At 47.5% G+C, this 16655-nt stretch overlaps 1 protein-coding gene across 1 annotated transcript in view; it reads left to right on the top strand.

Moving 5' to 3' along the window:
• The window catches only part of rbm46 (RNA binding motif protein 46), a gene marked incomplete at its 3' end in the record, with an annotated part of 16828 nt that extends 4724 nt beyond the window's left edge, over positions 1–12104 (top strand). The window contains exons 7-12 of the mRNA XM_084196841.1: positions 5145–5247; positions 8448–8529; positions 9686–9810; positions 10070–10203; positions 10659–10739; positions 12021–12104. Of these exons, the coding sequence (XP_084052967.1) occupies positions 5145–5247; positions 8448–8529; positions 9686–9810; positions 10070–10203; positions 10659–10739; positions 12021–12104 (609 nt within the window). The remainder of the gene's footprint in view (positions 1–5144; positions 5248–8447; positions 8530–9685; positions 9811–10069; positions 10204–10658; positions 10740–12020) is intronic.
• Positions 12105–16655: the final 4551 nt, after the last annotated feature.

Here is a 16655-nt window from a genome sequence, read left to right as displayed (position 1 = left end):
GGCCTCCCACTCCTCTTTCTATTCTGGTTAGAGCCAGTTTGCGCTCTTCTGTGAAGGGAGTAGTACACAGCGTTGTACGAGATCTTCAGTTTCTTGGCAATTTCTCGCATTGGAATAGCCTTCATTTCTCAGAACAAGAATAGACTGACGAGTTTCAGAAGAAACTGGCCATTTTGAGCCTGTAATCGAACCCACAATTGCCAATGCTCCAGATACTCAACTAGTCTCAAGAAGGCCAGTTTTATTGCTTCTTTAATCAGCACAACAGTTTTCAGCTGTGCTAACATAATTGCAAAAGGGTTTTCTAATGATCAATTAGTCTTTTAAAATGATAAACTTGGATTAGCAAACACAACGTGCCATTGGAACACAGGACTGATGGTTGCTGATAATGGGCCTCTGTACGCCTATGTAGATATTCCATAAAAAATCAGCCGTTTCATGCTACAATAGCCATTTACAACATTAACAATGTCTACACTGTATTTCTGATCAATTTGATGTTATTTTAATGGACAAAAAAATTGCTTTTCTTCCGAAAACAAGGACATTTCTAAGTGACCCCAAACCTTTGAACGGTAGTGTAAATGTGTGCTGTTGGGGTACTGGAGGACTGGAGTTGGGCTGTTGGGGGACTAGAAGACTGGAGTTGAGCTGTTGGGAGACTAGAGGACTGGAGTTGAGCTGTTGGGGGACTAGAAGACTGGAGTTGAGCTGTTGGGAGACTAGAAGACTGGTGTTGAGCTGTTGGGGGACTAGAAGACTGGAGTTGAGCTGTTGGGGGACTAGAAGACTGGAGTTGAGCTGTTGGGGGACTAGAAGACTGGAGTTGGGCTGTTGGGGGACTAGAAGACTGGAGTTGGGCTGTTGGGGGACTAGAAGACTGGAGTTGGGCTGTTGGGGGACTAGAAGACTGGTGTTGTGCTGTTGGGGGACTAGAAGACTGGAGTTGAGCTGTTGGGGGACTAGAAGACTGGAGTTGTGCTGTTGGGGGACTAGAAGACTGGAGTTGGGCTGTTGGGGGACTAGAAGACTGGTGTTGAGCTGTTGGGGGACTAGAAGACTGGAGTTGAGCTGTTGGGGGACTAGAAGACTGGAGTTGAGCTGTTGGGGGACTAGAAGACTGGAGTTGGGCTGTTGGGGGACTAGAAGACTGGAGTTGGGCTGTTGGGGGACTAGAAGACTGGAGTTGGGCTGTTGGGGGACTAGAAGACTGGAGTTGAGCTGTTGGGAGACTAGAGGACTGGAGTTGTGCTGTTGGGGGACTTGAGGACTGGAGTTGGGCTGTTGGGGGACTAGAAGACTGGAGTTGTGCTGTTGGGGGACTAGAAGACTGGAGTTGAGCTGTTGGGAGACTAGAGGACTGGAGTTGTGCTGTTGGGGGACTTGAGGACTGGAGTTGGGCTGTTGGGTGACTAGAAGACTGGAGTTAAACTGTTGGGGGGACTAGAAGACTGGAGTTGAGCTGTTGGGAGACTAGAAGACTGGAGTTGAGCTGTTGGGGGGACTAGAAGACTGGAGTTGAGCTGTTGGGAGACTAGAAGACTGGTGTTGAGCTGTTGGGGGACTAGAAGACTGGAGTTGAGCTGTTGGGGGACTAGAAGACTGGAGTTGTGCTGTTGGGGGACTAGAAGACTGGAGTTGGGCTGTTGGGGGACTAGAAGACTGGAGTTGAGCTGTTGGGGGACTAGAAGACTGGAGTTGAGCTGTTGGGGGACTAGAAGACTGGAGTTGGGCTGTTGGGGGACTAGAAGACTGGAGTTGGGCTGTTGGGGGACTAGAAGACTGGAGTTGGGCTGTTGAGGGACTAGAAGACTGGAGTTGGGCTGTTGGGGGACTAGAAGACTGGAGATGGGCTGTTGGGAGACTAGAGGACTGGAGTTGTGCTGTTGGGGGACTAGAGGACTGGAGTTGTGCTGTTGGGGGACTAGAAGACTGGAGTTGTGCTGTTGGGGGACTAGAAGACTGGAGTTGAGCTGTTGGGAGACTAGAGGACTGGAGTTAGGCTGTTGGGGGACTAGAAGACTGGAGTTAAACTGTTGGGGGGACTAGACGACTGGAGTTGAGCTGTTGGGGGACTAGAAGACTGGAGTTGTGCTGTTGGGGGACTTGAGGACTGGAGTTGGGCTGTTGGGTGACTAGAAGACTGGAGTTAAACTGTTGGGGGGACTAGAAGACTGGAGTTGAGCTGTTGGAAGACTAGAGGACTGGAGTTGTGCTGTTGGGGGACTTGAGGACTGGAGTTGGGCTGTTGGGTGACTAGAAGACTGGAGTTAAACTGTTGGGGGGACTAGAAGACTGGAGTTGAGCTGTTGGGGGACTAGAAGACTGGAGTTGGGCTGTTGGGGGACTAGAAGACTGGAGTTTAGCTGTTGGGGGACTAGAGGACTGGAGTTGTGCTGTTGGGGGACTAGAAGACTGGAGTTGGGCTGTTGGGGGACTTGGGGACTGGAGTTGAGCTGTTGGGAGACTAGAGGACTGGAGTTGTGCTGTTGGGGGACTTGGGGACTGGAGTTGAGCTGTTGGGAGACTAGAGGACTGGAGTTGTGCTGTTGGGGGACTTGGGGACTGGAGTTGGGCTGTTGGGGGACTAGAAGACTGGTGTTGGGCTGTTGGGGGACTAGAAGACTGGAGTTGGGCTGTTGGGGGACTAGAAGACTGGAGTTGGGCTGTTGGGGGACTAGAAGACTGGAGTTGGGCTGTTGGGGGACTAGAAGACTGGAGTTGGGCTGTTGGGGGACTAGAAGACTGGAGTTGGGCTGTTGGGGGACTAGAGGACTGGAGTTAGGCTGTTGTGGGACTAGAAGACTGGAGTTGGGCTGTTGGGGGACTAGAGGACTGGAGTTGTGCTGTTGGGGGACTAGAAGACTGGAGTTGGGCTGTTGGGGGACTAGAAGACTGGAGTTGGGCTGTTGGGGGACTAGAAGACTGGAGTTGGGCTGTTGGGGGACTAGAAGACTGGAGTTGGGCTGTTGGGGGACTAGAGGACTGGAGTTGGGCTGTTGGGGGACTAGAAGACTGGAGTTGGGCTGTTGGGGGGGACTAGAGGACTGGAGTTGGGCTGTTGGGGGACTAGAAGACTGGAGTTGGGCTGTTGGGGGACTAGAAGACTGGAGTTGGGCTGTTGGGGGACTAGAAGACTGGAGTTGGGCTGTTGGGGGGGACTAGAGGACTGGAGTTGGGCTGTTGGGGGACTAGAAGACTGGAGTTGGGCTGTTGGGGGGGACTAGAGGACTGGAGTTGGGCTGTTGGGGGACTAGAAGACTGGAGTTGGGCTGTTGGGGGACTAGAAGACTGGAGTTGGGCTGTTGGGGGACTAGAAGACTGGAGTTGGGCTGTTGGGGGACTAGAGGACTGGAGTTGGGCTGTTGGGGTACTGGAGGACTGGAGTTGGGCTGTTGGGGGACTAGAAGACTGGAGTTGGGCTGTTGGGGGACTAGAGGACTGGAGTTGGGCTGTTGGGGGACTAGAAGACTGGAGTTGAGCTGTTGGGGGACTTGGGGACTGGAGTTGAGCTGTTGGGGGACTTGAGGACTGGAGTTGTGCTGTTGGGGGACTAGAGGACTGGAGTTGGGCTGTTGGGGGACTAGAAGACTGGAGTTGGGCTGTTGGGGGACTAGAAGACTGGAGTTGGGCTGTTGGGGGACTAGAAGACTGGAGTTGGGCTGTTGGGGGACTAGAGGACTGGAGTTGGGCTGTTGGGGGACTAGAAGACTGGAGTTGGGCTGTTGGGGGACTAGAAGACTGGAGTTGGGCTGTTGGGGGACTAGAAGACTGGAGTTGGGCTGTTGGGGGACTAGAGGACTGGAGTTGGGCTGTTGGGGTACTGGAGGACTGGAGTTGGGCTGTTGGGGGACTAGAAGACTGGAGTTGGGCTGTTGGGGGACTAGAGGACTGGAGTTGGGCTGTTGGGGGACTAGAAGACTGGAGTTGAGCTGTTGGGGGACTTGGGGACTGGAGTTGAGCTGTTGGGGGACTTGAGGACTGGAGTTGTGCTGTTGGGGGACTAGAGGACTGGAGTTGGGCTGTTGGGGGACTAGAAGACTGGAGTTGGGCTGTTGGGGGACTAGAAGACTGGAGTTGAAATGTTGGGGGACTGGAAGACTGGAGTTGGGCTGTTGGGGGACTGGAAGACTGGAGTTGGGCTGTTGGGGGACTAGAAGACTGGAGTTGAGCTGTTGGGGGACTATAAGACTGGAGTTGGGCTGTTGGGGGACTAGAAGACTGGAGTTGAAATGTTGGGAGTTTAGTCAGTAGCAGTACCTCTGATTTACTGTAGAGGGGGCTAAAGCTAAATGATTGATATGGTGCCATAGCTAGGGCCCTATAAATCTTTGTTGCTGGGAACGCAGACTGAATCACGGAATCCAGACATTAAAACAGAATTCAGCAATATTCAACAATCTATTAAACTTAGTAGGAAATCAACTAAATGTATTGAACTTAGTAGGAGATCAACTAAATGTATTGAACTTAGTAGGAAATCAACTAAATGTATTGAACTTAGTAGGAAATCAACTAAATGTATTGAACTTAGTAGGAAATCGACTAAATGTATTGAACTTAGTAGGAAATTCATTAATTTGCCCAAGTTTATCATAAGACATGAACAAAAGGCATCAGTGATTTGTATTGTCCTTTTAACTTTCTGAAGAGGCAACGTCACAGGAAAGCCCCTGTGTGTGCGAGCGCCTTGGTCTGACACTTTGTCTAGACGTTAGCGATGATGCGAATGACGCCAGTCATCTGGTAGGTTCCCAAAAAACCTTCTTAATTAAATGTTAACTACAAAGTAGCCTATGCCTACCTGGCAGAATGACATCATGATTGTTTTGTATTAGTCCAGTGACCATTTGTTATACAAACTCTTCAATCACATGAAACATCGCTAACCAATACAACGGTCTCTGGCTGGTGAGCAGTTTAAGTAAAGGGTACACCCAAAAATCCTTTAGATTTTTCCCCAAACCTCAAAAGTGGTGTTCTGATGTGGTTTGTAATGGACTTAGAACATCCAAATGTGGTGTTTTTTTTCTATTTAGTTAATTTTTTATTTTGAGAGTGAAAACCTGAAAACGTAGGAAAAATTGTAACCTGAAAAAACTAAATGGAGAAAAATGGAATTTGGTGGAAAAAATGTCCAGGTACGTTCCAGCTGTGGGGATACACTATCCAGGTGGACTGGGCCGAACCGGAGAAGGATGTTGACGAGGAGACCATGCTACGTGTCAGAGTGCTCTACGTCAGGTGTGTGAGTGTGTTTCTCTCTCTGTGTGTGTGTGTGTGTGAATAATGGTCCTATTACGTATGTATAACCGCTAAGGCTGGGCAAAAGCCTGGCGGGTAGAGTGTTGGGTCAGAGTGTTGGGTCAGAGTGTTGGGTCAGAGCGTCGGGTCAGAGCGTCGGGTCAGAGCGTCGGGTCAGAGCGTCGGGTCAGAGCGTCGGGTCAGTAACCGAAAGGTGGATCTAATCCCCGTGCTGACAAGGCAAACATCGGTCGTTCTGCCCGTGAGCAAGGCAGTTAACCCACTGTTCCCCGGGCGCCGATGACGTGAATGTCGATTAAGGCAGCCCCTCCCCCCGCACCTCTCTGATTCAGAGGGGTTGGGTTAAATGCGGAAGACACATTTCAGTTGAATGCATTCAGTTGTGCAACTGACTAGGTATCCCCCTTTCCCTTATATCTACCCACCCAGTCATAAATCCCTTTGAAAGTGCCTCGGCTACGGCATGTTTGTTTGTCTGTGAGGATACACCGCAGCGTTTTAAATGCAGACACAAAACCTTCTCTGGAGATAGTTTCGAAGCACCACTGGACGGACATTTTACTACCTGTAAAAGGAATGCCCCTTCTGAAGCGGGACTAACGTCCATCACTAGGCGACCAGAACTGTCAATCAAATAATCTCGAGCTGCCTGCGCGCAGGCAGACCACTGTCTCCTGAAAAAGTACTTTAATAAAGTTTGACACACGAAGACATTTAGTAGAAAGAAAACATCTTCTGCTGGGAATCGACTCCTTAAGATTCAGAGAAGACTGATTAGTTGCCGTACTTCAGAGAACACGAACACTCGCATCTTTAATAGCGAGCTAGCGAGGGACGGACAGAGAGGGGAGGGGCACAGGATAGGCAGGTCAGCCACCAGACAGACAATCTATCAGTATAGGCAGGTCAGCCACCAGACAGACTATCCATCAGTATAGGCAGGTCAGCCACCAGACAGACTATCCATCAGTATAGGCAGATCAGCCACCAGACAGTCAGAACCGTGCACTAGGCCTATCTATCAGTATAGGCAGATCAGCCACCAGACAGTCAGAACCGTGCACTAGGCCTATCTATCAGTATAGGCAGATCAGCCACCAGACAGTCAGAACCGTGCACTAGGCCTATCTATCAGTATAGGCAGATCAGCCACCAGACAGTCAGAACCGTGCACTAGGCCTATCTATCAGTATAGGCAGATCAGCCACCAGACAGACAGAACCGTGCACTAGGCCTATCTATCAGTATAGGCAGATCAGCCACCAGACAGACAGAACCGTGCACTAGGCCTATCTATCAGTATAGGCAGATCAGCCACCAGACAGACAGAACCGTGCACTAGGCCTATCTATCAGTATAGGCAGATCAGCCACCAGACAGTCAGAACCGTGCACTAGGCCTATCTATCAGTATAGGCAGATCAGCCACCAGACAGTCAGAACCGTGCACTAGGCCTATCTATCAGTATAGGCAGATCAGCCACCAGACAGTCAGAACCGTGCACTAGGCCTATCTATCAGTATAGGCAGGTCAGCCACCAGACAGACAGAACCGTGCACTAGGCCTATCTATCAGTATAGGCAGGTCAGCCACCAGACAGACAGAACCGTGCACTAGGCCTATCTATCAGTATAGGCAGGTCAGCCACCAGACAGTCAGAACCGTGCACTAGGCCTATCTATCAGTATAGGCAGGTCAGCCACCAGACAGTCAGAACCGTGCACTAGGCCTATCTATCAGTATAGGCAGGTCAGCCACCAGACAGACAGAACCGTGCACTAGGCCTATCTATCAGTATAGGCAGGTCAGCCACCAGACAGACAGAACCGTGCACTAGGCCTATCTATCAGTATAGGCAGGTCAGCCACCAGACAGACAGAACCGTGCACTAGGCCTATCTATCAGTATAGGCAGGTCAGCCACCAGACAGTCAGAACCGTGCACTAGGCCTATCTATCAGTATAGGCAGGTCAGCCACCAGACAGTCAGAACCGTGCACTAGGCCTATCTATCAGTATAGGCAGGTCAGCCACCAGACAGACAGAACCGTGCACTAGGCCTATCTATCAGTATAGGCAGGTCAGCCACCAGACAGACAGAACCGTGCACTAGGCCTATCTATCAGTATAGGCAGGTCAGCCACCAGACAGACAGAACCGTGCACTAGGCCTATCTATCAGTATAGGCAGGTCAGCCACCAGACAGACAGTCAGAACCGTGCACTAGGCCTATCTATCAGTATAGGCAGGTCAGCCACCAGACAGTCAGAACCGTGCACTAGGCCTATCTATCAGTATAGGCAGGTCAGCCACCAGACAGACAGAACCGTGCACTAGGCCTATCTATCAGTATAGGCAGGTCAGCCACCAGACAGTCAGAACCGTGCACTAGGCCTATCGATCAGCCACCAGACAGTCAGATCCGTGCACTAGGCCTATCTATCAGTATAGGCAGATCAGCCACCAGACAGTCAGAACCGTGCACTAGGCCTATCTATCAGTATAGGCAGGTCAGCCACCAGACAGACAGAACCGTGCACTAGGCCTATCTATCAGTATAGGCAGGTCGGCCACCAGACAGACAGTCAGAACCGTGCACTAGGCCTATCTATCAGTATAGGCAGATCAGCCACCAGACAGTCAGAACCGTGCACTAGGCCTATCTATCAGTATAGGCAGGTCAGCCACCAGACAGTCAGAACCCTGCACTAGGCCTATCTATCAGTATAGGCAGGTCATCTACCAGACAGTCAGAACCGTGCACTAGGCCTATCTATCAGTATAGGCAGGTCAGCCACCAGACAGACAGTCAGAACCGTGCACTAGGCCTATCTATCAGCAATCAAAAGCTGCATCTCACAATTTCCTGCAACTTCAGTAAAACAGGGCTTATCATCAATGAATAGGCTAGGATATTCTACAGGCAACAGACCAACGACTGAACACACACTGGCATCTTTAGCAAAGGGGGGGGGAACAAAAAAAAACGTTGTTTCTCCGTCAGGGATTTTTTTAAACGTTAAGGATCCTAATTTCGTTTTTTTAACGTTCAAACTTTTCACACCCTAGCACGTGTAATGTGTGTGTGTGTTGGGCATGGGGGGGGGGGGGGGGTCAAGCAAAAAGACGACTACTCTCTATGTCCCCGTTGACAATTGACTACGTCAACTTCTTCTTTAGAAACCTGATGATGACGACTACTGAAGAAACACTGCGACAGGAGTTCTCTAGATTCAAACCTGGCACTGTGGAGAGAGTCAAGGTATTGGGGTCTGCCTGTGTCATTCTTGAAATCAATTTTATTCATCAATATTTGGGGCCTTATTTTGTCTCAAAACTGCCTCAAATTGACCTGTTGAATTGGGTAAACAAAGTGTTTTATCAGCAGAGTAAAGCCAGATACCGAGTTATCTGTGAAAGGCCAATAACATCTGTCAGGCTCTACTTCAAACTCTTTTGAGGGTGGATGTCTTGGGATTGGGTTGAAAGGAAAAAATAAATGTATGTGGACTCCTAAATAAAGTAGTCTTCTCCTCTCTCTTCCTCCTCTCTATTCTCTTTTGAAAGGCCAAAATCGGCTGACAAAATCAGTCAACCAATACATTTCTCTGTCAACGTCTTGAGGGGGTGTGTGACGTGTCTCCGGTGGTTGGGTTGAAAGCAAGAAGACACTTTTCTTTCTGTTTTCAACAGTATGTTTCTTTCTGTTTCCAACAGTATGTTTCTTTCTGTTTCCAACAGTATGTTTCTTTCTGTTTAACAGTATGTTTCTTTCTGTTTTCAACAGTATGTTTCTTTCTGTTTCCAACAGTATGTTTCTTTCTGTTTCCAACAGTATGTTTCTTTCTGTTTCCAACAGTATGTTTCTTTCTGTTTAACAGTATGTTTCTTTCTGTTTTCAACAGTATGTTTCTTTCTGTTTTCAACAGTATGTTTCTTTCTGTTTCCAACAGTATGTTTCTTTCTGTTTCCAACAGTATGTTTCTTTCTGTTTCCAACAGTATGTTTCTTTCTGTTTCCAACAGTATGTTTCTTTCTGTTTAACAGTATGTTTCTTTCTGTTTCCAACAGTATGTTTCTTTCTGTTTCCAACAGTATGTTTCTTTCTGTTTAACAGTATGTTTCTTTCTGTTTTCAACAGTATGTTTCTTTCTGTTTTCAACAGTATGTTTCTTTCTGTTTTCAACCGTATGTTTCTTTCTGGTTTCAACAGTATGTTTCTTTCTGTTTTCAACCGTATGTTTCTTTCTGTTTTCAACCGTATGTTTCTTTCTGGTTTCAACCGTATGTTTCTTTCTGGTTTCAACAGTATGTTTCTTTCTGGTTTCAACAGTATGTTTCTTTCTGGTTTCAACCGTATGTTTCTTTCTGGTTTCAACAGTATGTTTCTGTTTCTATGTTATCCTGTTCTCCTGTAGAAACTGACAGACTATGCGTTTGTCCACTACCACTCCCGTGAGGACGCAGTGACGGCGTTACACCTGATGAACGGAGCGCTGATCGACGGGGCCACCGTCGAGGTCACCCTCGCCAAGCCTGTCAGGTAAATCAAATCAAACTTTATTTAAAATGCAACACACTTTACAGTTAAACAGTAAACTGATAAAACACAAACGGATGAAAGGTATGGTAGTTAGAGGTGAGTCAGCTACCGAAGGGTTGCCGGTTCGACTCCCAGCACCGATGGGATGTGCCCTTGAGCAAGGCGGCACTTAACCCCTAGAATTGCTCGGCTCCAACCTTTTTGTGTGTTTGGCCTTGTGAAAATGGATAAAGTAATCTTCCTCTTCTTCCTCCTTCAGTAAAGAGGGCGGGCGACGGTTCAGTAACCGTGGTTATGTCGGTAACGGTAACCTTGTGGGTCCCTACGGCGACGCGTCCTCCACCGGGGGTTTTCTCTTCCAGGGCCGTGAGGATGGAGGCATGATGGGAGGAGGTAAAGAGACCTCAGATGATTGACAATGAATGAACGGACCACTTATAGAGGACATTCTACTGATATATTAGTAGCCTTTACTAGAGAAATGTGAAGTTTGAACTTAAATAAGTGTGCTAATATGGGCAATCGCTAACAGGACAATTGATAGCTACGACAATCAAAGTAGTAGCAGTAGTAGCAGTAGCAGTAGTAGTAGTAGTAGTAGTAGTAGTAGTAGTAGCAGCAGTATTAGTAGTAATAACAGTAGTAGTAGTAGTAGTAGTAGCAGTAACCGTAGCAGTAGTAGTAGCAGCAGTATTAGTAGTAATAACAGTAGTAGTAGTAGTATTAGTAGTAGTAGCAGTAGCAGTAGCCGTATTAGTAGTAGTAGTAGTAGTAGTAGTAGTTTTAAGGGTAATATCAAGAAGTAACTGTGGTGAACATTAATGTTATAAATGTATTGGTGTATGTAGGAGGAGGAGGGATGGATGGAGGGACTCCTCTTCGACCTCTCAGCCTGCCACCCCGCCTGGGGAGTCTGTACGTTGGAACAGGTCAGTGTGTCTGTGGGAAGGGACTGTGTGTGTGTGTGGTGAGTGGTGTGTGTGGTGCGGTGGGAGTGTGTTGGAGTGTGTGTGGTGGGTTGGGATAATGATGATGATCTCTGTGTAGGAACAGGGGATGTGGAGAGGTGTGTGTGGTGGGGTGGGATAATGATGATGATCTCTGTGTAGGAACAGGGGATGTGGAGAGGTGTGTGTGGTGGGGTGGGATAATGATGATGATCTCTGGGTAGGAACAGGGGATGTGGAGAGGTGTGTGTGGTGGGGTGGGATAATGATGATGATCTCTGTGTAGGAACAGGGGATGTGGAGAGGTGTGTGTGGTGGGGTGGGATAATGATGATGATCTCTGTGTAGGAACAGGGGATGTGGAGAGGTGTGTGTGGTGGGGTGGGATAATGATGATGATCTCTGTGTAGGAACAGGGGATGTGGAGAGGTGTGTGTGGTGGGGTGGGATAATGATGATGATCTCTGGGTAGGAACAGGGGATGTGGAGAGGTGTGTGTGGTGGGGTGGGATAATGATGATGATCTCTGTGTAGGAACAGGGGATGTGGAGAGGTGTGTGTGGTGGGGTGGGATAATGATGATGATCTCTGTGTAGGAACAGGGGATGTGGAGAGGTGTGTGTGGTGGGGTGGGATAATGATGATGATCTCTGTGTAGGAACAGGGGATGTGGAGAGGTGTGTGTGGTGGGGTGGGATAATGATGATGATCTCTGTGTAGGAACAGGGGATGTGGAGAGGTGTGTGTGGTGGGGTGGGATAATGATGATGATCTCTGTGTAGGAACAGGGGATGTGGAGAGGTGTGTGTGGTGGGGTGGGATAATGATGATGATCTCTGGGTAGGAACAGGGGATGTGGAGAGGTGTGTGTGGTGGGGTGGGATAATGATGATGATCTCTGTGTAGGAACAGGGGATGTGGAGAGGTGTGTGTGTGTGTGGTGGGGTGGGATAATGATGATGATCTCTGTGTAGGAACAGGGGATGTGGAGAGGTGTGTGTGGTGGGGTGGGATAATGAAGATGATCTTTGAGTAGGAACAGGGGATGTGGAGAGGTGTGTGGTGGTGGGGTGGGATAATGATGATGATCTCTGTGTAGGAACAGGGGATGTGGAGGGGTGGGATAATGATGATGATCTCTGTGTAGGAACAGGGGATGTGGAGAGGTGTGGTGGTTAGGGATAATGATGATGATCTCTGTGTAGGAACAGGGGATGTGGAGAGGTGTGGTGGTTAGGGATAATGATGATGATCTCTGTGTAGGAACAGGGGATGTGGAGAGGTGTGTGTTTCCCTTCTTCGCTGGCTCCAGTCTCTCCCCCGCTAGCCTGCTGTCACTCAAACCAGGTACGTTCAATACTGATGATGATGAAGATTAGGTTTGCAAAATTCTGGTTTAAAAATCCCACAATTTCCAGATATCCTGTTTGGAAGATTCCCAGAATCAGGATGGGAAAAAAACGCAGGAAATCTATAGTCTTCCAACTGGGAAGTTTTTTTTTAGAAAACCTGATGATATACATTATGTATGTATGTTCTGTTGTATTTCTGACTTTATGTTTTTTTTACCCCATATGTAACTCTGTGTTGTTTTTATTGCACTACTTTGCTTTATCTTGGCCAGGTCGCAGTTGTAAATGAGAACCTGTTCTCAACTGGCTTACCTGGTTAAATAAAGGTGAAATAAAAATAAAATAAAAAATGTACAGTGCATTCGGAAAGTATTTAGACCCTTTCCCTTTTTCCAATTTTTTTAATTTTACAGCCTTATTCTTATTTTTATTTTTTAATACACACAATACCCCATCATGACAAAGCAAAAACAGTAAAAAAAAAAAAAAAAAAAAAAAAGAAGCAAGTTTGCTAATAAAAAATAAAATAAAAAAAGAAATACCTTATTTACATCAGTATTCAGACCCTTTGCTATGAGACTCGAAATTGAGCTCAGCTGCATCCTGTTTCCATTGATCATCCTTGAGATGTTTCTACAACTTGATTGGTGTCCACCGGTGGTAAATTCAATTGATTGGACATGATTTGGAAAGGCACACACCTGTCTATATAAGGTCCCACAGTTGACAGTACATGTCAGAGCAGAAACTAAGCCATGAGGTCGAAGAAATTGGCCGTAGAGCTCTGAGACAGGATTGTGTCGAGGCACAGATCTGGGCAGCATTGAAGGTTCACAAGAACAAAGTGGCCTGCATCATTCTTAAATTGAAGAACTTTGGAACCACCAAGACTCTTCCTAGAGCTGAGCAATCGAGGGAGAAGGGCCTTGGTCAGGGAGGTGACCAAGAACCTGATGGTCACTCAGACAGAGCTCCAGAGTTCCTCTGTGGAGATGGGAGAACCTTCCAGAAGGACAACCATCTCTGCAGCACTCCACCAATCAGGCCTTTATGGTAGTGGCCAGACGGAAGCCACTCCTCAGTAAAAGGCACATGACAGCCCGCTTGGAGTTTGCCAAAAGGCACCTAAAGAACTCTCAGACCATGAGAAACAAGATTCTCTGGTCTGATGAAACCAAGATTGAACTCTTTGGCCTGAATGCCAAGCGTCACTTCTGGAGGAAACCTGGCACCATCCCTACGGTGAAGCATGGTGGCAGCATCATGCTCTGGGGATTTTTTTCAGCGGCAGGAACTGGGAGACTAGTTGGGATCGAGGGAAAAATGAACGGAGCAAAGTACAGAAAGATCCTTGATGAAAACCTGCTCCAGAGTGAAAGTTCACCTTCCAACAAGACAACGACCCTAAGCACACAGCTAAGACAATGCAGGAGTGGCTTCGGAACAAGTCTCTGAATGTCCTTGAGTGGCCCTGCCAGAGCCCGGACTTGAACCCGATCTAACATTTCTGGAGAGACCTGAAAATAGCTGTGCAGCAACACTCCCCATCCAACCTGTCACCACTTGAGAGGATCTGCAGAGAAGAATGGGAGAAACTCCCCAAATACAAGTGTGCCAAGCTTGTCGCGTCATACCCAAGAAGACTTGAGGCTGTAATCGCTGCCAAAGGTGCTTCAACAAAGTACTGAGTAAAGGGTCTGAATACTTATGTAAATTTGATATTTAGTTTATCTAAAAACCTGTTTTTGCTTTGTCATTATGGGGTATTGTGTGTAGATTGATGAGGGGGAAAAAAACAATTTATTACATTTTTGAATAAGGCTGTAACGTCACAAAATGTGGAAAAAGTAAATGGGTCTGAATACTTTCCAAATGCACTATGTTGTTACTAAATCAAATACGTTTGTATTTGTCACGTGCTACAACAGGTGTAGACCTTACAGTGAAATGCTTACTTACAAGCCCTTAACCAACAATGCAGTTTTAGGAAAATAGCAGTTTTAGGAAATATTTACCAAATATACTAAAGTAAAAAAAAAAGTAACACTAAAATAACAATAATGAGGCTATATACAGGGGGTACCGGTACCGAGTGGGTGGGTGGGGGGGGGGGGGGGGGGGGTGTCAATGCAAATAGTCCGGGCGGTCATTTGAATAAATGTTCAGGAGTCTTATAGCTTGGGGGTAGAAACTGTTAAGGAGCCTTTTGGACCTAGACTTGGCGCTCCGGTACCGCTTGCCGTGCAGTATCAGAGAGAACAGTCTATGACTTTGGTGACTAGAGTCTTTGACAATTTTGAGGGCCTTCCTCTGACACCGCCTAGTATAGAGGTCCTGGATGGCAGGAAGCTTGGCCCCAGTGATGTACTGGGATTTACGCACTACCCTCTGTAGTGCCTTATGGTCAGATGCAGAGCTGGTGCCATAACAGGCGGTGATGCAACCGGTCAGGATGCTCTCGATGGTGCAGTGGTAGACGTCCAGGATCTGTTTGCAGAGGGAGATGTTCAGTCCAAGGGTCCTTAGCTTAGTGATGAGCTTAGTGATTAAGCAGGTTACTCATGATGTGATTTAATGATGAACGCTGAGCTGTAGTCAATGAACAGCATTCTCACATAGGTGTTCCTTTTGTCCAGTTGTGAAAGGGCAGTGTGGAGTGCAATTGAGATTGCGTCATCTGTGAATCTGTTGGGGTGGTATGCGAATTGGAGTGGGTCTAGGGTTTCGGGGATGATGGTGTTGTGAGCCATGACCAGCCTTTCAAAGCACTTCATGCCTACCGACGTGAGTGCTACAGGGCGGTAGTCATTTAGGCAGGTTACCTTGGTGTTCTTGGGCACAGGGACTATGGTGGTCTGCTTGAAACATGTAGGTCTACAGACTCGGTCAGGGAGAGGTTGAAAATGTCAGTGAAGACACAAAATGTCAGTGAAGGCACATGCTCTGAGTACACGTCCTGGTAATCCGTCTGGCCCCGCGGCCTTGTGAATGTTGACCTGTTTAAAGGTCTTGCTCACATCAGCTACGGAGAGCGTGATCACGCATTCGTCCGGAACAGCTGGTGCTCTCATGCATGCTTGAGTGTTGCTTGTCTCAAAGCAAGCATAAAAGGCATTTAGCCCTTCTGGTAGGCTCGCGTCACTGGGCAGCTCGCGGCTGGGTTTCCTTTTGTAGTCCGTAATAGTTTGCAAGCCCTGCCACATCCGACAAGCGTCATAGCTTGTGTAGTAGGATTCAGTCTTAGTCCCGTATTGACACTTTGCCTGTTTGATGGTTTGTCTGAGGGCATAGCAGGATTTCTTATAAGCGTCCGGATTAGTGTCCCGCTCCTTGAAAGCAGCAGCTCTAGCCTTTAGCTCGGTGCGGATGTTGCCTGTAATCCATGGCTTCTGGTTGGGAAATGTATGTACGGTCACTGAAGGGACGACGTCGTCGATGCACTTACTGATGAAGCCAGTGGTATACTCCTCCAATAAATTACATTGGTCATATACACATATTTAGCAGATGTTATTGCGGGTGTAGCGAAATGCTTGTGTTCCCAACTCCAACAGTGCAGTAGTATCTAACAATTCACAACAAAACACACAAATCTAAAAGTAAAAGAATGGAATTAAGAAATATATAAATATTAGGATGAACAATGTCGGAATGGCATTGACTAAAATACAGTAGAATACAGTATATACATATGAAATGAGTAAAGCAGTATGTAAAGATTATTAAAGTGACCAGTGATTCCATGTCAATTTACATAGGAGAACAGCCTATAAGGTGCAGGGTTGAGTAACCGTGTGGTAACCGGCTAGTGATGGCTTTTTAACAGTCTTGAGATAAAGCTGTTTTTCAGTCTCTCGGTCCCAGCTTTGATGCACCTGTACTGACCTCGCCTTCTGATGTCCTTGATGATCTGTTTTGGCTTTCCTGTGTCATTGGATGCTGTAGATGTCCTGGAGGGCAGGTAGTTTGCCCCCGGTGATGTGTTGGGCAGACCGCACCACCCTCTGGAGAGCCCTGCAGTTGTGGGCGGTGTGGTTGCCGTACCGGGCGGTGATACAGCCCGACAGGATGCTCTCAATTGTGCATCTGTAAAAGTTTGTGAGGGTCTTAGGGGCCAAGCCAAATGTCTTCATCCTCCTGAGGTTGAAGAGGCTCTGTTGCGCCTTCTTCCATTTCAGATTGTCAGTGATATTTACTCAGAGGAACTTAACTTTACACCTTCTCCACTGCGGTCCCGTCGATGTGGATAGGGGCGTGCTCCCTCTGCTGTTTCCTGAAGTCCACGATCAGCTCCTTCGTTTTGTTGACGTTGAGGGAGAGGTTATTAAGAAGGATAGAAATTCCACAAATTAACTTTTAAGAAGGCACACCTGCTAATTGAAATTACCTCATGAAGCTGGTTGAGAGAATGCCAAGAGTGTGCAAATCTGTCATCAAGGCGAAGGGTGGCTATTTGAAGAATCTCAAATATCAAATATATTTTGATTTGTTTAACACTTTTTTGGTTACTACATGATTCCATATGTGTTATTTCATAGTTTTGATG

The sequence above is a fragment of the Coregonus lavaretus genome (assembly GCF_964263955.1).
Source record: "Coregonus lavaretus genome assembly, contig: HAP1_SCAFFOLD_4655, whole genome shotgun sequence".
Classification (NCBI taxonomy): Eukaryota; Metazoa; Chordata; class Actinopteri; order Salmoniformes; family Salmonidae; genus Coregonus; species Coregonus lavaretus.
The sequence above is the reverse complement of the archived record's forward strand: the minus strand, read 5'-3'. Positions and strand labels throughout refer to the sequence as shown.